The sequence below is a fragment of the Oncorhynchus gorbuscha genome, linkage group LG24 (assembly GCF_021184085.1).
Source record: "Oncorhynchus gorbuscha isolate QuinsamMale2020 ecotype Even-year linkage group LG24, OgorEven_v1.0, whole genome shotgun sequence".
NCBI lineage: Eukaryota > Metazoa > Chordata > Actinopteri > Salmoniformes > Salmonidae > Oncorhynchus > Oncorhynchus gorbuscha.
Window position 1 is genome coordinate 25,197,113 of NC_060196.1, and position 17,825 is coordinate 25,214,937.

Genomic DNA, 17,825 nt, shown 5'->3' on the forward strand with positions numbered 1-17,825 from the left:
GGATTAATTTATTCCTTGCCACCCATTCTGAAGCTAACCTCATGTTGGTAGATAGTATGTATTATGTTTAGTTGTTCTTGGTAGCAGCTTTGGTATGTTCTGTGTTTGTTGCTTTGTCAGAGCTTCTTTAATGGCCTGAGTTAGTTTTTTCTCAGTTTTGTTGTGAAGTGGATTGTTTAATAGTCTGTTTCATTTGTTCCCAGGGGGGAAGGGGAAGGCACCTGGGGAGTGCTTAGGCAAGAGGCCCGCGGGCATACATATACCCGTAGTATATACTCTGTCTATGCACACTGGGTAAGACCTGGGTGGACCACCCCCTGTATTTTGGTTATCGCACCAGGTGGTGCTAAGTTAGATAAGTAGTGGGTAGGGAGGTAAGGTAGGAGAGGGGGCTTTGACATTTACTTTCTTTGCTTTGGTTCCATCCAGCCCCTTTTCCCCATATTACTGTGTGAAGGAATAAATTCCTAATAAACTGTATATTCTCAGCCTTTTGTCATACTTACTCGCACCTACAGTCCCATACCTCTTTCACTCCACGGGAAGTTGAGTTGTAGCAGGGTGTTGCGTCCCCTCTTCATATCTTCCAATCTTTTTATCATTAATTTCTCTTAGCCAATCATCAGTAATTTGTGTAAATGCTGTGCTTGTTGAATGTCCTTCCCTATAAGCGTACTGAAAATCTGTTGTCAATTTGTTCACTGTAAAATAGCATTGTATCTGGTCAAAAAACATTTTTTCCCAAAAGTTTACAATTCTTGTCTTTCATAATTTGGTGAGATATACTTGGATGTGTAGTGTCAGCATTTGTTGCTGGCATGTCATGCCTAAATTTGCTAATCTTGCCAATTAAAAAATCATTCAAGTAGTTGTGGGTTTTGTGATGAATGAGCCATCTGACTCAAGGAATGATGGACTGAATTTGCCTTTTTTTCCTAAACTTAATTTAAGGTGCTCCAAAGATTTTCACTATCATTGTCACAAATCCCGCTTCCTGAGTCTGTGTTTGCCTGTGTTTCTGTCCTGGAGTGTGTTTCCGGTGTCCTGTCTGGTTGCCGGGCGAATTAGCTTGTTGGGAGATCGATGTTCACCCGCACCTGTATCCCATCAGTAATCTGCACACCTGTCCTGATCATCACCTCTCCCCTTCAAAAGCTCTGACCTGACATCCATTCCCTGCCGGATCGTTAGCCATGAACAGTATGTTGTGCCATAGTATCAGCCTCAAGTTGGATAGAATTTGTTTTGTTGTTTTTTACGTATTGCTTGCCTTAAACTTACCTCCGTTTGTTCTGTCTTCAGTTACTCACCCGGATCATTTACCCCATTCCCGCCTGGTCGTCGGAGGATTCCGCTACCCCATTGGATCCACCTATTTACTCCCATCAACTCACCATCGCTGCCCGTTACGCCACCTGGATATATCTACCCATTCACATTCACTTGTAAATAAATACTCACCTTCTTCCTACTCTCCTTGTCCTGATCTGCTTCTGGGTTCGATTTTGAAAGAACGTGACAGAACGATCCGGCCAAGGATGAACCCAGCGGACCTGGACTCCGTTTGCCATGCCATTACCCAGCAGGGGAAGACATTGGGACAACACCAGACGGCGCTACAGGAGATAGCGGGTTCAATCCAGAACTTATCTGCAAGCTTGACACAAATCCAGGATCAGCTCAGTTTGCCGGCGATTCATTCACCACCTGTTTCACCCATCTCACCTGCCGTGTCTGGTGCGGTTTCCTTCCGTGAACCCAAGGTTCCGACACAGGAGAAGTACGAGGGAGATCTGGGAGGATGCCGTTTATTTATTTTACAGTGTGGGTTAGTTTTTGATCTGCAGCCCTACTCTTACGCCACAGATAAGGCTAGGATAGCTTTTGTTATTGAGCTGCTGCGTAGTAGAGCTCTGGAATGGGCTTCAGCTGTTTGGGAACGACGGGACACATGCATGACGTCATACCAGGGTTTCACGGCAGAGATGAGAGCTTTTTGACCATCCAGTCTGAGGTAATGATGCAGCTAAACGTTTGTTCTCTCTTCGCCAAGGAGCTCGCAGTGTGGCAGACTTTGTGATAGAATTCAGGACATTGGCTGTGGAGTGTGGTTGGAATGAGGAATCACTACAAGCGTTTTTTTACCAGGGGTTGTCGGAGCAACTCAAGGACGAGCTGATCTCCTATCCAGAGCCTAGTGACCTAGATAGTTTGGTCACCTTAGCTATTCTGGTAGATAATAGAGTCCGAGAGAGAAGGAGGGAGAAGCAGTGGGGTCCATCTAATCAATCTGAGACTCGGTTACCATTCGGGTCAGGAAGTGGACCAGAACGGATTGATCATTTTCCCTCACACGGGATTAGTGGAGGAGTCCTGCCGCCAGATCCCAAACCTATGAAAGTGGGGCGGCACGGGTTAACTAAGGACGAGCGCCAACGTAGACGTGAGACCAACAGCTGCCTCTACTGTGGTAGCTCGGGACATTACATCTCCGTTTGTCCTTAGCGCCCGTTAAACTGCTCGGCTCGTTAAGTTTGGGAGGTTTGTTAGCGAGCCAGTTTCAACCTCTCAAGAGTCCTGTCAGACCTCGTTTTCCTGCTACCCTCATAAATAAGAATCAGAGTTTAGCGATGAATGCTTTCATCGATTCAGGTGCCGATGACAGCTTCATTGATGCCGACTTAGTGGAACAGCTGGGTCTTTCAAAGGAGCAATTACCGGAAGCCATTGAAGCAACCACTCTGAACGGCAGTAGTCTGGCACGGATCACTATGAGGACTGAACCGGTTAAGATGTTGTTGTCGGGGAATCATTTAGAGGTTATTTATTTTTTCATTTTGCCTTCCCCCCATGTTCCTCTGGTTCTTGGATACCCGTGGCTAATAGAACACAATCCTTCGTTCGATAGGGTGACTGGTAAGGTAACTAGTTGGAGCATTGAGTGCCATGCTAACTGCCTCAGGACCGCCTGTTCTCATGCTGTCACCAGTCGGGTCAGTGAGTCTGCTCCTCCTGATTTGTCCCTGGTTCCTGAAACATATCACGAGTTGGGTGAGGTTTTCAGTAAGCAGAAAGCTCAGTCACTTCCTCCCCACCGACCTTATGATTGTACAATTAAGCTGTTCCCTGGAGCTGCCTTTCCCAAGGGACGGTTATACAGTATTTCTCGACCTGAGCGGGAAGCCCTGGAGACCTACATAAAGGAGTCTCTTGCTGCAGGTCTCATTCGTCCCTCGTCATCACCCCTGGGAGCTGGATTTTTTTTGTGAGTAAGAAGGATGGCTCTCTTCGACCGTGTATTGATTATCGGGGGTTGAATGATATTACGGTCAAGAACAAGTACCCCTTGCCCTTGATGAGCTCCGCTTTCGATTCTTTACAGGGTGCTACTGTGTTTACGAAGCTTGATCTACGCAATGCGTATCATCTGGTTCGGATCAAAGAGGGGGACGAGTGGTTGACTGGATTCAATACACCTATGGGACATTTCGAGTACCAGGTGATGCCGTTTGGAATTTCCAACGCTCCAGCAGTTTTCCAAGGTTTGGTGAATGACGTGCTGAGGGATATGATCGGTCTGTTTGTGTTCGTTTACCTGGATGACATCCTGATTTTCTCCAAGGAGCTTTCCAGCCACAGCCAGCATGTTAAGCAGGTCCTGTAGCGGTTATTGGAGAACCGTCTGTTTGTGAAGGCAGAGAAGTGTGATTTTCACGCCCACACTACATCCTTCCTCGGGTACATCATCTCCAGGGGTGAGATCAAGATGGACCAAGAGAAGGTTCGGGCGGTTCGGGATTGGGCCCGGCCCGGTACGAGATTGCAGCTCCAGAGATTCCTGGGATTTGCAAACTTCTATTGGAGGTTTATCCGTGATTACAGCCGGGTGGCCGCCCCTTTAACTGCTCTGAAGTCTTGCACCAGAATTTTCTGTTGGACTCCTGAGGCAGACCGAGCATTTCTGAACTTGAAGAGCCGATTCACCAACGCGCCGATTCTCTCTCAACCTGACACTTCCCGTCAGTTTGTTGAGGTGGACGCGTCTGATGTGGGGGTGGGCGCCATCCTGTCCCAGCGTAGCTCCACTGACGGTAAACTCCATCCCTGCGCCTTCTACTCTTGTCGTCTTTCACCAGCTGAGAGAAACTACGATGTGGGTAACCGGGAGCTTCTCGCTGTGAAGCTTGCCTTGGAGGAGTGGCGTCACTGGTTGGAGGGAGCGGAGCAACCGTTTGTGGTCTGGACTGACCACAAGAATCTGGCTTACGTGCAATCGGGTAAACATCTCAACTCCCGTCAGGCCAGGTGGGCTTTGTTTTTTGGACGCTTCAATTTTTCCCTGACGTTCCGACCTGGGTCGAAGAACGGCAAAGCGGACTCCTTGTCCCGGATGTTCTCCATGACGGATGAGAGTGGGGCCAAGACTGAGACGATTCTTCCCCAGAACCTTGTCGTGGGAGCCGTTACATGGAGGATTGAGGAGGATGTGATGGCGGCCCTTCGGACACAGCCCGGCCCCGGTAACGGACCACCCGGTCGGTTGTTCATGCCTGAGTCGGTCCGTTCTGCTGTTCTTCAGTGGTCCCACGCCAGCAAGATAGCTTGTCACCCTGGCGTTGCTCGGACTATGGTGCTACTGCGCAGACGATTTTGGTGGCCTGCCATGGGTGAAGATACCCGGAGGTTTGTTGCCGCATGTCCTGTTTGTGCTCAGAACAAAAGTACCAATCGGCCCAGCTCTGGGCTTCTTCACCCCCCACCTATTCCTCGGCGACCTTGGTCGCATCTGGCCCTGGATTTTGTCACTGGATTGCCCCCTTCTATTGGGAACACGGTCATTCTGACCATTGTGGACAGATTCAGCAAGTTTGCTCATTTTGTCCCTCTCTCCAAGCTTCCATCTGCCACGGAGACGTCCGAGATCCTGGTTAGGGAGGTTTTCAGGGTCCACGGATTGCCCAGTGATATTGTTTCTGACCGTGGTCCTCAGTTTACCTCTGCTGTCTGCAGATCCTTCTGTTTGGCCATTGGAGCTACAGTCAGTCTCACTTCTGGATTTCACCCACAATCTAATGGTCAGGCAGAAAGAGCCAACCAGAAGATGGAGACCACGCTGCGTTGTCTTGTCTCCTCTGATCCCACCTCTTGGTCATCTCAATTACCCTGGGTCGAGTATGCCCATAATACCCTTCCTTCATCTGCCACTGGGATGTCCCCCCCACGCAGTCATGGATGAACAGGGAGTAAAGGAGGAGGCTGAGCCCGCACCCTTGTGAAGTGTGTTTTGAGGATCAGCGGAGTGGAGGTGATGTTTCCTACCTTCCTACTATGGTGTTTAATTCTGAGCTATAGTCAATAAACAGCATTCGTACATAGGTATTCCTCTTCTCCAGATGGGATAGGACAGTGTGCAGAGTGATGGCGATTGCATCGTCTGGGGATCTATTGGGGCTGTAAGCAAATGTGGGTCTAGTGGGTCTAGGGTGTCAGGTAAGGTGGAAGTGATATGATCCTTGACTAGTCTCTCAAAGCAATTCATGATGACAGAGGTGAGTGCTATGGGGCAATAGTAATTACATTCAGTTACCTTTGCCTTCTTGGGTATAGGAACAATGGTGGCCATCTTGAAGCATGTGGGAACAGCAGACTGGGATAGGGAGAGATTGAATATGCCCGAAACACACGAGCCAGTCTGCGCATGATCTGAGGATGCGGCTAGGGATGCCATCTGGGCCGGCAGCCTTGCGAGGGTTAACATGTTTAAATGTTTTACTGACATCAGCCACAGAGAATGAGAGCCCACAGTCCTAGGTAGCGGGCCGCGTCGGTGGCACTGTGTTATCCTCAAAGTGTGCAAAGAATGTGTAAAGCCAGTCCGGAAGCAAGATGTCGGTCTCGGCAATGTGGCTGGTAATTCCTTTTGTAGTCCATGATTGTCTGTAGTCCCTGCCACTGTCTGTATCTGAGTCGTTGAATTGCGACTCCACTTCATCTCTATACTGACGTTTAGCATGTTTGATTGCCTTGCGGAGTGAATAACTACACTGTTTATATTCTGCTATATTACCAGTCACCTTGCTATTGTTAAATGCGGTGGTTCACGCTTTCAGTTTCGCGCAAATGCTACCATCTATCCACGTCTTCTGGTTAGGGTAGGTTTTTATTAATAGTCACAGTGGGAACTACATCTCCTATACACTTCCTGATAAACTCACTCACTGTATCCGTGTATGCATCCAGATTATTTTCACAAGCTACCCGTAACATATCCCAGTCCACGTGATCAAAAAAATACTGAAGCGTGGATTCCGATTGGTAAGACCAGCATTGAATTGTTCGAAGCACGGGTACTTCCTGTTTGAGTTTCTGCCTATAGGACGGGAGGAGCAAGATGGAGTCATGGTCAGATTTGCCAAAAGTAGGGCGGGTGAGGGCCTTGTAAGCATTCTGGAAGTTTGAAAAGCAATGGTCGACAGTCTTAGCAGCGCGAGTAGTACAATCGATTTGTTGATAGAACTTTGGCAGCCTATTCCTCAGATTTGCTTTGTTAAAATCCCCAGCTACAATAAATGAACATCGGGATACGTGGTTTCCAGTTTGCATAAAGTCCAGTGAAGCTCTTTGAGAGCCGTTGAGTGATCGGCTTCAGGTGGGATGTAAACCGCCATGGCAATGACGGAGGAGAATTCTCTTGGGAGATAATATGGTCGGCATTTAATTGTGAGGTATTCTAGGTCGGGTGAACAAAAGGACTTGAGTTACATTTCTCTAATTCTCTCCTTCTTTCTTTCTCTCTCTCGGAGGACCTGAGCCCTTAGGACCATGCCCCAGGACTACCTGACATGATGGCTCCTCGCTGTCCCCAGTCCACCTGGCAATGCTGCTGCTCCAGTTTCAACTGACCTGAGCCCTAGGACCATGCCCCAGGACTACCTGACATGATGACTCCTTGCTGTTACCCAGTCCACCTGGCCATGCTGCTGCTCCAGTTTCAACTGTTCTGCCTTACTATTATTTGACCATGCTGGTCATTTATGAACATTTGAACATCTTGGCCATGTTCTGTTATAATCTCCACCCGGCACAGCCAGAAGAGGACTGGCCACCCCACATATGCTCTCTCTAATTCTCTCTTTCTTTCTCTCTCTCTCTCTCTGAGGACCTGAGCCCAAGGACCGTGCCCCAGGACGCCATGACATGATGACTCCTTGCTGTCCCCAGTCCACCTGACTGTGCTGCTGCTCCAGTTTCAACTGTTCTGCCTTGTTATTATTCGACCATGCTGGTCATTTATGAACATTTGAACATCTTGGCCATGTTCTGTTATAATCTCCACCCGGCACAGCCAGAAGAGGACTAGCCACCCCTCATAGCCTGGTTCCTCTCTAGGTTTCTTCCTAGGTTTTGGCCTTTCTAGGGAGTTTTTCCTAGCCACTGTGCTTCTACACCTGCCTTGCTTGCTGTTTGGGGTTTTAGGCTGGGTTTCTGTACAGCACTTTGAGATATCAGCTGATGTACGAAGGGCTATATAAATAAAATTTGATTGATTGATTGATTGACTATATGTTCCTAGAATTGCACCATGAGTCGTTAATTATGAAACACACCCCTCTGCCCTTCTGCTTCTCGGAGAAATATTTATTCCTGTCTGCGCGATGTACTGAGACTCCTGCTGGCTTTACCGACTCTGACAGAGTATCCCGAGAGCCATGTTTCTGTGAAACAAAGTATGTTACAGGCCCCGATGTCTCTCTGGAAAGAAATCTTTGCTCTAAGCTCATCAACTTTGGTATCCAAGGACTGAACATTAGCGAGTAATATACTCAGAAGCGGTGGGTGGTATGCGCCCCTCCTAAGTCGAACCAGCAGGCCGCCTCGAGTGCCTCTCCTCCACCGGCAATGTTTTGGGTCGGCCTCTGGAATGACTTTAATTGCTCTGGAGGGAGTGAACAAAGGATCTGCTCCACAGTGTTCTGTGTGTGTCACTGAGTAGGCTGTGGGTGTTACAAAGCATCTATAACCATTTGTCATGCTTTAAAGGGTTCATGTGGAACCCAAGATCCCAAGATCCATAGGTAAGGCTGTACATTGCAATATGAATGTCAATACGCACAATACGCTGTATTGTGAGGTGATTTACCACAGTTAAAGTTCCCTAATATAATATTTGTGTAAACTCTTCAGAATTGTAATCTGTCAGTGTCACCAAGTAATGCAATTCTAAAGTCTAATACATCCACAGTGTGATTTCTACAGATTCTTTATAACGTTGTGTCAAATTAACTAATTATTGTCTTTTGTTGAATTTATAAAACAACATTCCAACCTTATTTAGCATTAGGCCTATCTAGTCCAAATATGGCATGATTCCAGTATTTGTATCCATTTGAATCACTTCTAATGGAGGACCTTTATTCTGAAGGAGAAGCTCATTCCGCTATTGTGGCTAATCCTTATTGTGGCTAGCTTCACACAGGTGTCCTGTTTGGAGGATGCTGCAACCAAATGCACTGCGGTAAAAAAAAATATATAACGACAGACAGGGGGCGAGAAGTCTATTATTCGCAATGCAACCCTGGGAGAAACAGCTCTTCTAGGCCTACAAATCCAGGGTCATTTGATGGGTGGAATAATTTTTGCCACTCAAAAGAATCAATAATAATAATCCATCAGAAGGAACAGATAGCCTACATTTCCCCGGAAAAAGGACAGATCGGCATAAGGAGGCAATTTTGTTCAGAAGGGACAACGTGAGGACAGTAAAATGTGAGACAACGCAAATGATGATCATTTAAACCAAATAGAGCAATAACACATTTACAGTGTTCCTAAAAAATATATATATAATCGGTATGTTGCTTATGTAGCCTAGGCCTTCTTTCTTCTGGCATGCAATTAATTATTAATTTAGCCTATGCAGTGGCTTGCGATTTTACAGTAGCCTATTAAAATAACCGAAGACCTATAATGTCGACAGATTATTCAAATAAGTGTCATATATAACCGTGTCAATGTAATTTAGAAGTAGGCCTATTATTCGAATAGAACATCAGACTACAGTTGGTATAAATAGCCTGTAAAGATAATAATAGCTCAGTGTATTTGATATTAGGACTTCAGGGAACTGATAATCCCAGGCCAGGGTATAGATTTGTAAACACTGTATCAACAAAGATCTGGAACAATAGAAAAAAACGAACCATAATCATAGCTATAGTTTAGGGATGTGTAGGCTCTTTTGTAACAGCAGTAATCCGATCAATGTTGCATTAAACATTGTAACCCATGTTTAACTTGTTGATTCAAGCCAAAGAAGTGAAGCACTTTTATTTGCTAGATTTAAATTGGAAAAAAAACGTGTATATTGGCTGCAGTCATCTTTTTACGGGAGGCTTTTAAATAGGCCGACTGTATATTAGATTAGCACTCTTAGCCTGTATTGTGTATTATGTTTGTTCTCTAGAAAGTCTCTCCTTGGCCTATTGGCCTTATATTTGCACTTTATTGAATTGAAGTCATCAAGCGCCAGAGTTTTCCTAAAAAACATGAATTGTAAACCAATATTAATGGTTAAACTTGCATGTATCCTGCATGAAAAAGCATATGAGAACGGTAGTAACAATGTCAATTCATTAATGCAATAGTCTTTGATAAGAAGATTGTTTCCCTTTAAAGAGACGTGCATGGCACTAAGAGCATGGCACAACGAGCATGGCGCCTGCAACACCAAGATTGTGGGTTCTATTCCCGGGAACATCAGTGAGTAAAATGTTTGCATGCATGACTAAGTTGCTTTGGATAATAGCATCTGCCAAATGGCATATATTATTATAATATCAAGTGTTGGTTGAAGGAATTTAACACACGTCAATTGTATTATTGAAGATGTTGGGACTCCTATTTTTGTTATTTCCAAGGTCATTTCGGAGGAAGCAACTTCAGTCCCTACCATTTCTTACTTTGCTCAAACAAAGTCTTTCTGGATAACATCTCAAAGGAATATCATACTCTCAAGTGTTCAAAGAGACTGTTGGGATATTTTTTGATAGCTTTTGAGGCTTCTCAGCCCTAGGATCTGTACTATCATTGCTACATTACACCCGAGGACATGTCTGCTGTGCGGCTGCTGCTCCTGTCTCTGCTTTGTGCCCTCTTTGGTAAGTGGAGTTGACCACCTTAGTGGAGTTGACCATTAATAGACAACATCTTTCAATATATGGATATTCTTCTGTGTACTGTTGAATTGTGAAGCTACCCATTTCTAATATCAAAATATTAAGTATTAATAGCATCTCTCCTCTCAACAACAGTGTCCCTGTGCCATGGGGCCTGTTCAGAGGTGGACTCGGACACTGAGGCCGTTGCAGGCAAAGGGTTCAAACTGGGCTGTATCTCCTGTAAGATGAGGCCCGAGGTGGAGGCTTCTGCCACGGTCGACTGGTATTTCAAGGCCAAAGGGGAAGCTGACTATGCACATGTGAGTATCTGAGACTGATTATGATTGCTATAGTATTCCAAATTACTACAAACTGCAGTAGATTGTAGGATTAGGGTCGAGGTTTTGTTTGCTCTGGTGCCCACACAAAACATGCTGCCACTATAGTCTGCAGTCTGTTTAGAGTATGCCAGCAGTAGTCCTCTAGACAATACTGTCTTACGCCACATGGCCCAGAGCCCATCCCTGAGCACACAATCACAAGGCACAACACACAAAAGGTATGCACGCACATATGCACACACCACAATGCCCAACTACATTATATGGCAGAGTTTTGAGTGCGGTTCCATTGGAATTAATCTGGATGCCATTTTAGATCTCAAAGATCACAAGGGCAACTGAGACAGCCGATGGGCAGATAGGATCACAGCTACTTTATGGAACTTTGAGTATACTTTCCTACTCAAAGAACCTCTCTCAAAACACAGTTGTATCCTTTTGAGTCTATCAACTTGGATGTTGCCAGATACGGGTGGAGATCTAGGAAGTGACACCGGAGAGATTTTCAATGCCAGGTAAACAACCCAGATGTCATTGTGTCATTAGATATATAATTACAATGAGGAGGGCCCCCACATTGTGGATGAGCGCTTTGAGGACCGCGTGGACTGGAACGGCAGTAAGAGGAGCCAAGACATACAGGATGCGTCCATCTACGTCTTCAATGTCACCTTCAATGACTCGGGCACCTACCGTTGCTTCTTCCACCGGCTCCTGACGTACGAGTTCTACGAATACCAGACCGTTGTCAGCAAGCTTGTGCACCTGAAAGTGGTGGCTAAAGGTTCAGTATTACTATACAGACTAATGTTTTGTATGCAATTTAAAGCTTTTAAGGCCTTTGTAAGTGCTGAGAGCCTATGTGGTTGCATTTTTGAGTGCTTTGACTCCCACCCTCTCTCTCGCCATCTCTCTCTCTAGCCACCAGAGGGACAGCCTCCATAGTCTCTGAGGTGATGATGTACGTGTCCATCATCGGGCTACAGGCTTGGCTCTACATAGAGATGGTATACTGCTTCAGAAAGATCTCAGCTGCAGGAGAGGAAGCAATAAGAGAAAGCGCGTAAGTAACACTGTAACCCTACTTCCTCTCCTGCAGCTGTATCCTTTTGTTTTTGGTCCTCTATTGTCTCCCTCTACATAATCTCACTGTCCTTGTCTGTTCTGTACCTGTTCATCCTGTTGATTTGTGTTCTCTTCTCTCTTCCATAGTGCTGAGTAGTGCAATTCCTTGTTGTTCCTTGTTCAATATTCTCTTCCTGTACTCAGTCTTTCTCTCTATCTTCGTCTTCTTTGCCACTCCCTTTTCTCACTCTTCCCATCCCTCTGTCCCTCAATCGTCACATTTGCCCCTCTAGAAAAGCCAAAGAAGGTACAACGTTTGTTTGCTTGCTTCAGCAGTCTAGAACTATGTTTTGTAGTTGTGTGAAATGTTTAAATTGCTTAAAGCTGAATAGAAGGTAAAGGAGTGAAATATAGTTGTGTCAGGAGGAAACTCATGTATTCCATTGACATCATATTTCACTGAACATAAAAATGTTTATGATAATAGATATGGCCTTGGTGTTCAGGCTGTGCTCCGTGGGGTGCTAAACTTGGGGAAAGTTCTCAGTGAACTTAAATGATCAAAACCAAGCTATAGGTAGGGTTCTAGAAGGACAGAACCAAAGCAGGTGGAGGCAGGGGGGCTGGTTGGCAAACGCGCTGCAGTTTGAAGCGATGATGTTTGCTGAATGGCCAAACTGAATAAACTGCCATTAAAATAAATTATGGTCAGTCTTTGATTGAATGTTAGCTCAGCTGCCACTGCTTGCTTTGCTTTGCTACATTAAAGCAATATGTCTGTTTACTTAAGTTCTATGGATGGTTGCTTCATGGAAGGATAAAGGAAGTTATGGATGGATGAATGAAAAAAGGATGGCATGTTGAATGAGAGGTTAGAGGGCTAAGTGGATTGATAAAGAGGTTATGAAGGAATAGACGTAGGAATAGTAGGAGATATGCTGTGTAGTTGAATTTATTACTGGTCACTTTAATAATGTTTCATACAGTTTATATAGGCTCATCCTATATGCACTGTAACTACTGCTGTCCACACCTGTTCATATACTGTCCTTAATGTATACACATCATATACATTACAGTACTTTTATATTCTGGAATCTAACATCGCTTGTTCTGATATTTCTTAATTTCTATCTTTTTTTTGGGATATTATTATTTTGTATTGTTTTGTATTACTGCATTGTTGGAGCTAGATACATTAGCATTTCGCTGCATCTGCGATCACATCTGCATAATATATATATATATATATATATATATATATATATATATATGCTACCAATAAAATGTATTTGATTTATTGAAATTCTTTAAGTAATGACAGTGATTAGAATGGTTATAGATGGACGAATAAAGGATGAATGGAGAGATGAATGATTGAGGATAGGATGAAACATAGAGATAGTTAGAGGAAGCAACATTGTATCTGTCCCACTATGGCATCGGTCAGAGCATGGATGGTGCCATTTGGGCCATTTCCATTTTGAAGTAGTCGATCTTCTTCTTCTGTTACTTCTATGAGTTGATAAAGAAACTGAAAGGGTGCATAGTGCCCCCTGGAGGGTGTCGTTTGAACAGGTATAAAGACAAGGCATCTGCAGTTATGGAATGTTTGCTCACAAGTATAATTAATCCTCCTGATGGAATTATGTGATCCTTCCTTAACCCATAGGAAGTCTCACCCATTTGACTACATCAAAAGGGTGAACGCTCTTAATGGCTCTGCCCATGTTAAAATGGGCTTTTGGGCACTAAAGTCCTCTATCTATGTCTATGGGATGCTATCGCTCAGGTTTTGAGATAACAAGCAGACAATATTCTAACCACTTCTCTTTCTCTTTTCTTTCCAGGAATGCAGAATATTTAGCTATTGCCTCGGAGAGTAAAGATAACTGTGCAGGAGTGCAAGTGGCAGAATAAAACAGGTATATCATGAAAAAAAACTGTTATCAGCAAGTTAAAGGATACGTAAACTCAAAGCATAAATAATGGGAATGCAGCACAGCACATAGTAGCCTACGAAATTCAAGTATCGGAGTGATATTTGCAATGGGCACAGCCAAACAATGTATGTGATGGATTCGACTTCCACTTTATATCCCTACTGCAGCGTGCTGGTGGCAAACTTTCCAGAGTCAATTATTTGAAAGAGTCAATTCATAGAGTATAAAAGTCAAGTAAACAGTTTTAAGTAAGTGTCAGTGTATAAGTATTTTATTTTATTTGATTCAAGTGCGCTAATGTTAGCTAGATCTTCTAGTAGGCTGGTTCTGTTGTGGTAGAGTTAACTAAGGCCTGGGCCATCCACCAAGCCAATAACTCTAATGTTGACTACAATGATAAACTATTGGCTACATAACTATAAAACATTGGTGAGCTTCCATCCTAGAGGAAAGCAGATCGTTTATCATTCTACAGTCCTACACCTGTCAATCAACTGATCAAAGCAGTCTACTGCAGGCTGCCTATTGATAAGGTGGTAACACAAGACCATTCACGAGTTCTCTAACGCACAGACAGGCTACTGGTTCAGTGACCATTCAGTACTTTTAGGGTGTGTTCATTGTCAACTGCAAATAATAGGCTACTTCAATGTACATGTAGGCCTAGTGAAAAATGATATAGTAACTTGTGTTTAAATGTAGCAATTCAACAACAAATGCCATTTAGCCTGCACATATTGTACTGCATGCCATTGCCTTTTTGCTCCAGTGGTTTGCAAGTGATTTCCATTTTTGTAATGGTTGTCAATTCCTTTGGGTCTTCTTTTTCACTGTGCTCGTCTCTGTATGTTCTGTGCAACTATTTGCAATGCATCAGTGCAACAATAGTATCATAACTGGCCAAAAGTAATCACACCAATGCACTTTCCCTCAATTTTCCTCGACATGCATTTTCTATGCTGTTGTATGGCCTGTTTTACATTCAACGATTAGCAAGAACAATCATGCTTCTTACCCCGAATAAACTATTAGGCCTAGTATAAAAAAAAATCAAAATGTCTATAGCTTTTGTAGACTATAACTTTCACTGGGATTTCACACGAAGAAGAATGGCCTATTTCGGAGAGGCTTGCCTGTTGCGCACGGGAACAACTGGAAGAGAGAGGCTATTGATGTTTAGCCGGAATAAGAAGCGAAATATTAGCTAGATATTAGGCCATTCACTAGCTAAATATTAAACTATAGGCTAAATAGTTACCTGTCAAAGTCCGAGAAAAATAAATTAACAAATTATGATATGGCAGATCTGTAGTGCGTTCCAGCAGGCTGCGCTCCGTTGTCCCCAGGCACGCAAAGCTCCACTATTGATTAGTCCCAGGCCTACGTTTTTAAGACTAGAAAATCATTATACCTGGCCTACAACAACGCAGTGCAATGAGGGATGAATTATTGTTATTCAGTGAATACGAAACTATTGTCCGTGGGCTGTAAACTGCAGTGATGTAGGCTAATCTGAATAACTGCGCACACATGCCGAAATAACTGCATAGGTCAACAGCGTGGGCCTGATTATACAACCATTTTGGGTCAATTTGGGTCTATCCTCAACAGTGTATAAGGTCCAGAAAGATACATTAGCTGGTCATTCATATGGTGTAGAGTAGACCTATTTTGTCAGGATGTAGCCCGGTGTTAAAATAGGAGTAGCCTACTATAAATATTGGACTGCTCTTTTCCATCTCCCCGCCCGTTAATGATGTAGCATATTTTACATTCAGCAAGCAAGAGCAAGCATGCATCTAAACTCCAATGGGCTATTAGTAGGCTAATGGAAATACGTTTAAACAAGTGTCCAACAAGCTTTTGGCTTTTACTGGGACTCAACAACATTTAAAAGGAATAGCCGTGACAGCGGAGAGGCCAGATGCATAATATCGCAACAGAACAATGAAGACAGACAGGCTCGACATGTACCATATAGCTTAAGTTAGAAGCGTGTGCATATTAGACCATAATTCATAAGACCAATGTTAGGCTTAATACTGCAGTGCATATATCCAGTCAAAGGGGGAAAAAAAAGTGTATCATTAAAATAAAGCCTAGGTAGTTTACAATATGTGCGCGCTCCCTCCCAGTACCCAGGTACGATGCTCGAAAAGATACCCTATTGTTTCAGTTTTGTAGGGACAAGCAATGTATCCTGTATAGGCTACAACAACACAATGTAATGAAGAATGTTATTGTTTTCAAGTGAGTAAAAACTCTAGTCTACGCTGTAAACGGCAGTGAATAGCCTGCCATTCGAATAACAATTAAAAACCTGGCATTTAGAATGTATATTCATTTTGAAATAAGCGCATCCAGGTTGTCTGATTGGGCAACCATCTGGATCAGTTATGCTTTTTTCCAAGGCAGTTTAGCCTAAAAAGTCCAGGCACATTAGCAGGACAGTAATATGGTGTATTTTGTCATTATGTATCAGCTAACAGAAACCTACTATTAAATGCAGGGATTTCTAGTGGTGCACATATGAATTGTGATCATGCATGAGCATGGAGGAAGTTGTATCCATAGTTTCGGCATTTGGTTTCTGTGTTTTAAAAGTTTTCAAAAATGAGGTGGATATCGTCAGCTAATACACACTACTTTTGTGAGAAACATATATATACTTTTTTAAAATTTCTTTTTTTGATTATGGTTTTTCAGGGGTGCTTACACACAAGCATGTTTCTAATTCAAATAATTAATCATTGTGTGTCCTGCATCAAGGTATTTTTTTCAGTTGTAATGATCGGTCTCTAAAGTGTATGTACATTTATATTAAGAGGTATTGTGAGAGAATTAATCTGATTGAATGGCTATCAAGATAACTTTATCACACACTGTATTTCATTTTTTTTTCTCCCAATGACTGGGGTGCAATTTTCACAAGTATGTGGTACATTTTCACAACTCTAATCACAAAAATCATGTTTCAAAACTCTAAGCACATTTCCCATTGACTGAGTACAACAAACAAATTCAAAGTCACTAGTTCACTGCACCAAATCACTCTTTCAATTTGTATACATGCTCAATCTAAGTAACTGTTTTTCAAAATGCAATATTCACTTTGCTGTTGATATGATTTTCTTGTCATTTGTAAACAACACAACTCACTTAATCATACTGCTCAAAACTGATAAATACTGAACCACATTTTGTATATAATTTTTCAGTGTTCAGCAGTTATCAAACTACATACGTTAACGAGGCACTACATAATTAGTGCCTAGTTAACGTATGTAGTTTGATAACTGCTGAACACTGAAAATATATACAAAATGTATCAATTTGACATCAATTTATGGTGGAAGGTAAAACAAATCATAGATGAATATGGCTGTAAATACTACATCATATTTTTTTCCCATCAGCCAGTGTGTTTCAATAGGACAAAATCGAAAAGAGTCAGTCTACATGTACACCACCGTTCAAAGGTTTGGGGTCACTTGTGTTAGCTAATCCAGGTTTATAATTTTAAAGGGCTATTTGATCATTAGAAAACCCTTTTGCAACTATGTTAGCACAGCTGAAAACTGTTGTTCTGTTTAAGAAGCAATAAAAAAAACGGTCCTTCTTTAGACTAGTTGAGTATCTGGAGCATCAGCATTTGTAGGTTCGATTACAGGCTCAAAATGGCCAGAAACAAATAACTTTCTTCTGAAATCCGTCAGTCTATTCTTGTTCTGAGAAATGAAGGCTATTCCATGGGAGAAATTGCCAAGAAACTGAAGATCTTGTCCCATGCTGTGTACTACTCTGTTCACAGAACAGCGCAAACTGGCCCTAACCCGAATAGAAAGAGGAGTGGGAGGCCACGGTGCACAACTGAGCAAGAGGGCAAGTACATTAGAGTGTCTAGTTTGAGAAGCAGATGCCTCACAAGTCCTCGACTGGCAGCTTCATAAAATAGTCCCCACAAAACACCAGTCTCAACGTCAACAGTGAAGAGGCGACTCGGGAATTCTGGCCTTCTAGGCAGAATTCCTCTGTCCAGTGTCTGTGTTGTTTTGCCCATCTTAATCTTTTTTTTTTTTTGGCCAGTCTGAGATATTACTTTTTTCCTTGCAACTCTGCCTATAAGGCCAGCATCCCGGAATCGCCTCTTCACTTTTGAACCTGTAATTGAACCCGCAAAGGCTGATGCTCCAGATACTCAACTAGTCTAAAGAAGGCCCATTTTAGTGCTTATTTAATCAGTACAGTTTTCAGCTGTAATACCATTATTGCAAAAGGGTTTTCTAATGACCAATTAGCCTTTTAAAATGATAAACTTG

General features: G+C 43.2%; 1 protein-coding gene across 3 annotated transcripts; it reads left to right on the top strand.

The window, feature by feature from the left end:
• The first annotated feature begins 8,554 nt into the window (after positions 1-8,554).
• Positions 8,555-16,829, top strand: LOC124012928 (sodium channel subunit beta-1-like). Of its 3 annotated transcripts, XM_046326991.1 has the most exons (7): positions 8,555-8,766; positions 9,676-9,759; positions 9,918-10,157; positions 10,311-10,477; positions 11,045-11,282; positions 11,420-11,561; positions 13,414-16,829. In XM_046326991.1, exons 3-7 carry the CDS (start codon positions 10,109-10,111, stop codon positions 13,481-13,483), a joined length of 666 nt encoding a protein of 221 aa, XP_046182947.1. In that variant the 5' UTR covers positions 8,555-8,766; positions 9,676-9,759; positions 9,918-10,108; the 3' UTR covers positions 13,484-16,829. The 3 variants fall into 3 exon arrangements, with proteins under 3 accessions (XP_046182947.1, XP_046182945.1, XP_046182946.1); XM_046326989.1 differs by lacking the exon at positions 9,676-9,759 and having other exon boundaries at positions 8,555-8,850; XM_046326990.1 differs by lacking the exon at positions 9,676-9,759.
• Positions 16,830-17,825: the final 996 nt, after the last annotated feature.